This window comes from Vicia villosa, linkage group LG2 (assembly GCF_029867415.1).
Source record: "Vicia villosa cultivar HV-30 ecotype Madison, WI linkage group LG2, Vvil1.0, whole genome shotgun sequence".
Lineage (NCBI taxonomy): Eukaryota > Viridiplantae > Streptophyta > Magnoliopsida > Fabales > Fabaceae > Vicia > Vicia villosa.
Window position 1 is genome coordinate 152,792,093 of NC_081181.1, and position 10,699 is coordinate 152,802,791.

The 10,699-nt window shown below is 34.9% G+C and overlaps 1 protein-coding gene across 1 annotated transcript; it reads right to left on the minus strand.

Moving 5' to 3' along the window:
- Positions 1–4,825: 4,825 nt before the first annotated feature.
- On the minus strand, positions 4,826–8,110 carry LOC131650362 (organic cation/carnitine transporter 3-like). Its single transcript, XM_058920076.1, has 2 exons — positions 7,963–8,110; positions 4,826–5,520 (listed from the first exon to the last, which is right to left on the minus strand). The coding sequence occupies exons 1-2, from the start codon at positions 8,108–8,110 to the stop codon at positions 4,826–4,828; spliced, it is 843 nt and encodes a 280-aa protein (XP_058776059.1).
- Between the last annotated feature and the right edge of the window lie 2,589 nt (positions 8,111–10,699).

A 10,699-nucleotide genomic window follows, 5' to 3' on the forward strand; every position in this document is an offset into this window, starting at 1 on the left:
AAAAGCCTAAACCTACAGTTTAATGAACAATACCTACCTATTGTGAAATTTTAGGGTCAAGGGAGAACAGTGATTAATAGTCATGATGAAAAATAGTTAGCCAAAAAATAAAATCAGGGTTAGAAAGCCTAAAAATAAAATTAGCCCAATATTAGTGATTAAAAGTTCACCTAATAACCCTAATTTGACTACATTATCCTAAGTCTAAAAATTAAATTATTAATCTAAACTAAATTAATTAATCTAATCAAAACCTAAATTAAAATTATTAAAAGAAAAACCTAAACTAAAGTTATTAGAAAAAACTAATCAAAAAAACCTAATTTAAATTATTATGAAAAAAATGTTTTTTTAGAAAAGTTATAATTTAATATAAAATAAAATAAATAAATATAAAATAAAAAAGCAAAATAGGAACCAGGATTTTGATTGAGTGTAGCATGGCTGAGAGTCCATGGGATGCGTCCTTAGGATGAGAGCGTTGGATCTGGGGAACTGATGATCTGATGGCTGGAGCGTGAGGGTGTATTGTGGGACGCTTAAGGCTGAGCGCATGGGATTCTTTGAAAAACTTTGGTAAAAATTTAATTGTCACCATGGGGGATCGAACCCTTGCCATGTAAGTTGTTAGCGCCTTCCCTTAACCGAGTGAGCTGCAATGTTCATGCGGGCCCCAGTTTGAAAATTCAAAGCAAAAGTCAAACGCGGGCCCCAGTTTTTCATGCGCGGACCAATGAGAAAGAGAGAGAAGAGGAACACTTTTTGACCGGTCAGTCGCAGCATGACACGTGTGTGGTCAATGGATCAGGTTACTGTTCATCATCCCTAACCTTGGTACCTGCGGAATTTCCTATGGAATCTGATGCGGAATTTACTGCGGATTTTCCCAAGAGAAACTTTACATCTTCGAAACCTGCCACAAACAGTCTAAACAAAAACACATACGACCCAGATCTAATAATTCACATGTTACGAATCCAATGATCACGTTTTTTTGGTCTGAAAATGCTCGTACGTATGAGAACGAGAGCTACCCTCTTCCGTGCCCTAAGAATGGTGTCACGTGATTATGGCATAAAAACTCATGAACGATGGCCCCAAATAGTTCCAGACATTCTTACAAACTCACATATATGGTTAGTTGACATTGAAATCAATTAAATCATAGAATACGAAAGGGTTCAAAATATGCATGAATATGGTGTTTATAGCATGTGAATTTTGTACGTGATCAAAGCATGAAAATTACCTGGTCTTGCTTTACAACCTTGTCAAAGATGAATGGGGTGTTTATTGGTTCTTGAATTGGCTTGGAACAAAGAATCCACGTGTGCCCTAGTTTTTGTTGTTTTTGTAACGTGAAACCCTTGCCCTTGCTCCAAGAATTCGTCCTCCTTTAAGTCTGCACTTGCTGAGCATATATAACAAAAGAAATTAGGGTTAAGAATGGGCTTGGATCTTGAATGAAGAGAATATATGATTTTGGGCAGTTACTTTTATTATCAATTATAATCTTTGTAGTTTATTTATAATGGGTTAAATCATTAACTATTATAAATAAAATCTTTAAGACTGTCTTATAGATAAAAAATAATAATAATAATTTTGAAGTAGTTTCATGATTAGGGGGTGTGTATGGTTGGTTATTTTCAAAAACCAAACCATAACTATTTTAAAACCATTTAAATGTGTTGAATTTATAACCATAACCACATTTTAATCAAAACTAAGATGCTTATGGTTATAAATCCAACCCATTTAAAGATACCTGTTGCGTTTTCTACTTTAGGGAAGATGCATCTTTTTCAATATTGTGACTTCACAACTAGAATTTGGAGAAATGTCTTTGTTTGGATAGGCATAAATCTAGTTTTGTTTTTGAGTGAGTTTGTGGATTTTTTCTCCCACTGTCAGAAGGTGAAGAAAAGGTCTCTTAGGTTAACGGTTGACATCATTTGGCTAGCTACAGTTTGGTGCATTTGGTTGATGCGTAATATCGTTCTGTTCAAATGAGCCATTTTCAATTTTGACAAGTGTATGTCGGCGATCATCCATAGGTCCTGGATTTGGATGCATTTGAATTTAACTCCTTTGAGCTTTTTAATTTCCATGTTTGGAACATTTTACCTCTCCTATATTTTAGAAAGTAGGGGTGTTTTGGTCTGTTGTATTGGGCGGAGTATCCCTTATACTCCTTTTTATTGAATCATTGTCTATTAAAAATGATATTTTTTTGTCTTATTCGTATTTTAAATTTTAGATAAAATTTAATACTGAATATCAAACTCCTACATGTAGATCACGACATGCGTGCACACGCTCACACACACAGAGAGAGATTTCATATCACAAGGTTTACACAAAAATTATTCATTAAAATTTTGACGCTGTGCACATTAAAAAAGCGGACAAACGGGCACGAGAGTGCCCGTTTGAACGCTAGCGGTTATAAATCCAACCCATTTAAAGATACCTGTTGCGTTTTCTACTTTAGGGAAGATGCATCTTTTTCAGTATTGTGAGTTCACAACTAAAATTTGAAGAAATGTCTTTGCTTGGATAGGCATAAATCTGGTTTTGTTTTTGAGTGAGTTTGTGGATTTTTTTCTCCCACTGTTAGAAGGTGAAGAAAAGGTCTCTTAGGTTAACGGTTGACATCATTTGGCTAGCTACATTTTGGTGCATTTGGTTGATGCGTAATGTCGTTCTGTTCAAATGAGTCATTTTCAATTTTGACAAGTGTATGTCGGCGATCATTCATAGGTCCTGGACTTGGATGCGTTTGAACTGTAACTCCTTTGAGCTTTGTAATTTCCATGCTTGGAACATTTTACCTCTCCTATATTTTAGAAAGTAGGGGTATTTTGGTCTGTTGTATTGGGCAGAGTATCCCTTATACTCCTTTTTATTGAATCATTGTCTATTAAAAATGATTTTTTTTTGTCTTATTCGTATTTTAAATTTTAGATAAAATTTAATACTGATTATCGAACTCCTACATGTAGATCACGACATGCGCGCGCGCACACACACACACACAAAGATTTCATATCACAAGGTTTACACAAAAATTATTCATTAAAATTTTGACGCTGTGCACATTAAAAAAGCGGACAAACGGGCACGAGAGTGCCCGTTTGAGTGCTAGTAATAATAAAAATAGTAACATGCTTTAACTAGAATAAATAAATGTTTAAAATGATAGGGCAAATTTTGGAGTATGACACATTGGTTATATTTCTCTCTCTCTCTCCCTCTCTCTCTCTCTCTCTCTCTCCATATATATATATATATATATATATATATATATATATATATATATATATATATATATATATATATATATATATATATATATATATATATATATATATATATTTTCCCACCTTCTCAAATTCTCTATTTTCTCCATTGATTCACCTACAAACTTTGTGCTTGATCCCATCTAAGAGCTTCTATAATTTTTTCTTACTTATGATTCGTTGTAAAAAATATATTTTTTCTGTTTATAATGTACAAGTCACTTTGTAAAAATTAATTTATCCTAAATTAAAAGTCAGTTTACGATTGTAGTTCAACACTAATCTCAATATATCCTCTATTAGTTATTATTTTAATTATTTAAATTTAAGAAATAAAAGACAATAGTGTAATATTATTTATTATTTAAAGTGTTAATAATCATTTCTGATTCATCATTAATTTGATTAATTAGTTAGAATATAATAGAGGCAAAGTGGAGTGCTAAGTAATTAACAGTATTCGCAAATGAAGAGAGAAAAAATGGTTATGAAATTTAGGTTAAATTTTTTCGAAAAAGAAACAAAAGTAGTCCATGACATTTTAGGTTAATTGTGGGAGCAAAACAATAAAAATAAAACTATTCTCTTTCCCTCTTCTATCCGGTAGCATTCCCCTGAAGTATAAAATGTTTGGAAGAGATTAGAGATAGAAAGGCATACATGTGCTATTTTCCGACAAGATTTGTTATGACAGCTGTTGGTTGGAAATCGACGAGGTTGAGTGCGGTTGATCTTATTTCACCCGACAAAGGTCTTCATTATTATTTTGCTTTGTTTTATTTATTGACTATTGAGGAAGAAACTAAGCTAGGAGCGAATGAAGATGCTGTTGGAATTGAGGAAGAAACTGAGCTAGGAGCGAATGAAGATGTTGTTGAAATTGAGGAAGAAACTGAGCTAGGAGCGGATGAAGATGCTGTTGGAATTGAGGAAGAAACTGAGCAAGATGTTGTTGGAATTGAGGAAGAAACTGAGCTAGGAGCTAATGAATATGCTGTTGGAATTGAGAAAGAGTTTATGTGTGAGGCACTTCACATTGAAATCAAATGGGGCATTGGCTTGGAAAAGTTACTCCAATGTCTCAGCTACTCACTTAGTTTCTGGTTTTGGAATTTTGTACGTTTTATACTATACTATGGCATTGCTTATGCCTTTCTATTAATATATCTTGGCCTTTAAAAAAAATACATCAAACTTGAAAGTTATTTTTCTTTCTCTAGAGAATCGATTGTATAGCAGTTGTAATATTGTGATCTAGTAGTTTAGGATCCACTCCTATTTTAGGAAGAATTATTTGCTGTCAAAACTATGAAGTTTTATTTTCCATCTTAGATCACGACATGCGCGCGCGCACACGCACAGAGAGAGATTTCATATCACAAGGTTTACACAAAAATTATTCATTAAAATTTTGACGTTGTCGTGCCCGTTTGAACGCCAGTATATATAATCTAGTTATATGATGTTCTAAATAAAAATATAAAAATTTGTCAATAGATCAATCCCCTTTTTGTTTATTAAGTTTATACTGACATATCGTCTTTCTTCTCTTGTTGATCCATGGTATCACAAAGATCTAATCCTCTTGTCTCTGGCAAACCAAGCAACGCAAAACACGACAACATGATAACTATTCCAAACACGCCATAAGAGAAAATGTCGTTTTTCCTCCCAGCAGATATCAAAAAGGGGGTGAAAACATTACCAAAAACAGTAGCTTGTCCCACCAATGATGATGTAATGTTCCCCACACTTGTTGGAAATAGCTCTAAAATGTAAATGAGAAACACATTAAAAGCTGTGCACGCACTGAAAACCAATGCCATTGCTAATCCAACTCGAATTTCTTGTATTCCTGATCCAACAACAACACACATTATACAACATACACCACTAGCTATTGAGAATACAAGAACTGACGGTTTTCTTCGGCAATTCTCCAAGAAATAGGTAGCCACATAAGCCGGTATTTCCATCAAGGCATTGAATACAACAGCCAAGTAAATGTTGAATCCTAAGTTCCCAACTGCTAATGGCATACCATAATACACCATTCCAATTCCAATACCAAGCACCATTTTCGCCACCATTCTCTTTAAAGCGCAACCACTCCCAAACAACTTCGTTATCGATGAGTAGAGTTGGAAAAATGTGTTTCTTTTATGATATTTTTCGCATTTATCCCCTAAAAAAAGAATATTAGTACGATATTTATCTCCTAAAAAAAGAATATTAGTAAGAATAAAAGTATTCACTTTAAATATGTTTTAGTAATTTATCATCGAAGTCATAGTATTCAACACTAAATATAAAGTATTTTCAAGACCAATTTAACAATGCACAAAATGATGTTTAAAATTTATGAAACATACAATAACTCTAGTTTACTAAAGACTAAAAACTCTCTCTCCCTGCCTCCCTCTTAAACACTCTTGTGAACCCAAAATATTTGAAAATTCCTATTTATGTGCCCGTTTTTTCTTCTTCTCAGTGAAAAATTTTGTTTGGAATTTGATTTGATTTGATTTATTTCTATCCCTATACAAAGGATACAAATTGCTAATATAGTAGAAGAACAAAATTCCAAATTGCTATGTAATTATAGAAATTGATGGCGTTAATAAAATAAAATATGGTAGTAATTTGGTTGTAATGGTTATATTTACTCATCCTGGACCTTGATTAAGAAATAGCCAATAGCTTTAAAAGTTTTTGTTACAAATGTAATTAAAAAAACCACATAATAACTTGCAGCAGTTTTCTTTTCCGCGGTTATCAAATTTCTAGTGACTAAACAACTTGTTTGTTTTTTATAATTTTTTTAATAAAAAATAAATTAAATAACTTTTTATTCATTGTAATTAATTGAATTACAGGGGTATAATAGAAATGAAAAAAGAGTCGGCCCAAAACCATGTATCCTCTTTATATATCGTTATAGATTATAGATAGAAAAATTTAGATTAGGTTTACACATTTTAGTATGTTTTTATACTCACAAAATACACATAAATGTCATTAAGAAATAAAAACACAATAATAACAAAAGCAAAAGGTATAAAAAATATATAATTTCTGGAAAAAAAATGGTGCAATAGGAAACTTACGTTACCAATTGTGTTACCTTAATTGTGGCCTTTTACCACTGTATTAATAATCTGTAAAAAGATATTGAGTATTGGTTAAGAATTATAGATTGACTCTTTGAATAATTAAAATTGAATAAATAAAGATATTATAGAATTGGAAGTTATGTAAAGTTAACAAATGAGGGGGGTTGTACGGGTAACCTGCCAATGTGAAAGATGAGTAATATGCAGTACAATAAAAAATAGGAAAAAAATTGAGTTTGTAGTATGAGAAGTTATATTGGCAGTTATTGATGAAGATATGTGTGGTTGTTTTTTTTTTAAATAGAGTAGTGCTATTTAGTACGAAGCAATTTTAAGAAGAAATGCAAGAATGAGTATGTGTCATTATTTTAGTGGTAAATTTTAAATTAATTTTAAATTTAACTTCCTTTTTAATAGGGATCATGGGGTTGTGGTGATAATGGATGGTTGAAATCTATTCTTGCATTTCTTGTTTTTCCACTTTCTTACTAATAAGCATTTTCCTTTAAAATAATTCATTTGAAATTTTAGTAATAGTTAAAGATTAAATATGAGAATAAAATAGGTCAACCCAAAAGAATGTATCCTTTTTATATAGAATAGTTATAGATATAGTTATGAGAACTGCTATATTTACACTAAATAATGACAGCGTATCCTATGTAGAAAAAAAAATCCAAATAACCATGTTTAATAAATAAATTACACCAAAAACCATGTTTTCGGCAAAATTACGCATATGACCAGGTTTCAGAGGCGGACTCCACATAGGAGCCACCCCAGGTGGCGCCAATGCCCATTTCCTCATAACCTATGCGCCACCCAGGGTGGCATCAATGTATATTTTGGACTTTTTAGCCACCTAGGGTGGCGCCTATGTGTGTATATATATATATATATATATATATATATATATATATATATATATATTTTGTTTTTTTTTTGTTTTTTTTTTTAATTTTTTATATACTATTTTTTTTTTAAAATTTGTTTTATTTATTAATAAAATTGTTTTTAATATAAATATACATGATTAAAAGTATATTTTGTTTTTTTTATTTATTAATAAAATTGTTTTAACAATTAAATAAATAATGAAACACCACATGTCATTCATTCCAAACATTACAAATACAAGAAATGCAGAAACAACATTACAAATACGGTCATATAGTTCAAACATTACAAATACGGTAAAAAAAAGAAAATTTATAAAACATGGATATTATGCTATTCACCACCCCTCCGACCACGACCCCTCCGACCCGGAGTCGGGCCATGACCCCTCTCACCGCCAGTTCCGCAATCTGGAACTGTTCGATTCCGGTTGGAAGGTTCTCGACGAGCCACTTCTCCACGACCCCCCCTATTCCTTGGTTGTTCTTGTTGTGTCTGGGTAGGTGGTCCTCGGATTAGCCCCTCCATGCGCTCATTGGACATGTATTCTTGTATGTTGCTGTCAAATAGTCGGGTCCCCATGCCCTCAAAGATTTGTCTTGGCAGTGGAGTTGCGTCACATGGTCGGTAAAACCCAGCGCTTGATTGACCTTGAAAAAATGGCATTGTTTGTTGGGGTGTGGTGTACCCATATTGTTGGTGTTGTGGAAATTGGGGTGTGGGGTATCCATGTTGTTGGTACTGTGACGATTGAGTGGTCATTTGCTCGTTTGGGTCGTAATTGTCATCTAGACCCATGTCGGGGCTGGGTTGCCTATTGTAGCTGGAGGGGCCGGCGTCGCCGTGTTGTTGGGTGAAGGCCCATGATTGTTGCTGGATGGGTTGCATAGTGGAGGAGGAGGGGCCGGCGTCGTAGTGATGTTGGGTGAAGCCCCACGATTGTTGTTGGACGGGTAGCCTAGTGGAGGGGTCAGCGTCACGGAGTTGTTGGGTGAAGCCCCATGATTGTTGTTGGATGGGTTGACTTTGGTAGGGCGTTGTTGGTGTTGTTTGATATTCCTCATGGTCAGGTTGTTCGGATGTTTGGCGTTGTCGGCGTTGTTGGCGGTGTTGGCGTTGTTGGGGTGGTTGTTGTGCGTATTGTTGGGGTGGTTGTTGTGCGTGTTGTTGTTGGCGGGGGTCGTGTAGGTAGTAGGGGTCTGACACATACATATCGGGGGTTGTGACTGTTCTATACCAAGCAAGGTATCCCGCGGTTGGAAACATGGGGAGTTGGGCAACAGGGAATTGTAGCAGACGGCTGCGACGTTGCTTCCACATCTCACAAAATTCAGGTGCGAATGTACGATAATCTGCGTGGTCCCATTGATTGTTAACTCTTTTAATATGCCAGCGACCCAAATCAGTGGGGGGATCCGGGATCGGTTGATGCATGCCAAACTGCAGTCTCACACGGTCAGATTGGTGCATCTCCACGATGTTGAACCTTATTATCGGTAATACTGCCGTCCAAACTTCCCGGTCACTCTCGTTTGGCTCATGGTCCAGCAACAAGTATGGTCTCCAATTAAACTGCGTAGGAGAAAAAATAACATATTATTAAAAAACATGATGAATTGTAATACATCTATATGATTGTTGCACCCCAAAATTTGCCCATTTATTTATTCCTGATTGGCTTTCATATCACATTCATACACATACTCCATATAGGCCATTCATCCAAGGCATTCATCCATATCACTGTCACTATCTAAGAAAACTGGTGAAAAAAGAGGTTCAATGTGTGGGGTATCTGTGAGCAAAAGAGAAAGATTGAGGACTTGACTGCACAATACTATTCTCATGGAAGTTCCCCTAAAGATCAGGATTTCACTCTCTCCAAGACAGGGTTCATATTAAATGATACAGGCTTCAGATTCATCAAGATCGTCAAATTAGGGTTTTCTGACCAAAGCCAACCCTGTTGACTTTTTTGGTCAAGATTTAATCAGGAAATGATTGTGGATGTGAAAATGTGGTTGTCTTGAAGAAATATCACTCACTGAAGCTGAGTTGGTTGAAAATGGATTGAGAATCGGGTCAAAAGCGGATTAATCGGGAAATTCATCTGAAATCAGAAAAATCAGGAAATGTTGACTTTTTGGTCAAAGTCAAAGTCAACTATCAAATGTTGATTTTTTGTGGGGAAATCGGTCAAAGAAAGTCAAAGAAATAATAAAAATCAAGAAATATTCAAAGTTGCCCAAAATGGAAAGTTGGTTAAATTTGGAAAATTCCATAAAAGGGAAGTTTTGTAACTTAGAATATTTTGAGAGTTTTTGAGAATAGGTGAATAGCTCACTTCAGGCCCAGATTTTGTATGGCTCAAGGCATTATTTTTAGTTGAGTTCAAAAGCAAAAATACTCAGATCATGGCATACTACAATTCTCTAGTTGGAAGTTTTCTCATTCAAGGCTTGGTTAGAGAGATAAAAGGATAGAAAGTTGGAAGAAACACACTGGATTTATGTTCTATACTTAGAAAAAATTTGAAGTTTTAAGATTGATGGATTAGCTGACTTTAGGGCACATTTACACGTGGCATTGGGCATCATTTCATAAGAGTGTCAACATCAATGTTGTTCATCTCATGGGGGTGAACAACATTGTAGTTGGACATTTCTCCAACTGAGGTTTGAATCAAGAGATATGTTCATTGGAAATTTGCAAATCATCATTGATCACAAGCCATAATCCAAGTCATGTGCCAGATCACACGCAAGCATTCCCACAAACACGTGGTATGCAACATTGGAAGCTAACTTGAGATCACTACAAAAGCCCTACAGGTTCAAACTCTGCATCAATCTCTTCTTCTATATGTCTTCTACCCAACAAGACAGTAATCATGGAATTTGATTGAGTTTAGAGTAAGATACAAGAGTCCAAAGTCATGACCGTGCCAAGTTACATACGGCCAAGAGCATGGGCATAAATCCAGGTCACGTGCAAGCAATTGATCGAACAGGTAACGTGCCATTTTCAAGGCCAATTATAAGGAAGCGTGGGGATCTACTTGATTCAAATCCAATGTCAATCTCTTCTATTTCGTTCCTTCTTTCATATGGTACTAGTTTCATGACCATCCATTAAATATAGGGTGAGGTATGAAGCCAACAAAGTGAGTGTCTCAAGTGTTTAGTTGGCACGAGAATTCAGGTCAGCTGCATTTCACACCCTCAGTGTAGCCCATTAAAGCCACGCCCATGCTGCATGCAAAAAGCATATAAAGGCTTGCTCGAATGCTCCATGCTTGTTCACAAAGTAGCTGTTAAAAAAGAATTGTCTACATTGCAACTCACCATGATATTCATGCACATCCACTACTATAATTGTCATGCAATC

Excerpts from the sequence above, each read along its gene's own strand:
- LOC131650362 (XM_058920076.1), bottom strand. The coding sequence starts at position 8,110 with ATGGGTCTAGATGACAATTACGACCCAAACGAGCAAATGACCACTCAA. Across the intron at positions 5,521-7,962 it reads AACAATGCCATTTTTTCAAG|GAGATAAATATCGTACTAAT; the intron begins GTCAATCAAGCG and ends TTCTTTTTTTAG.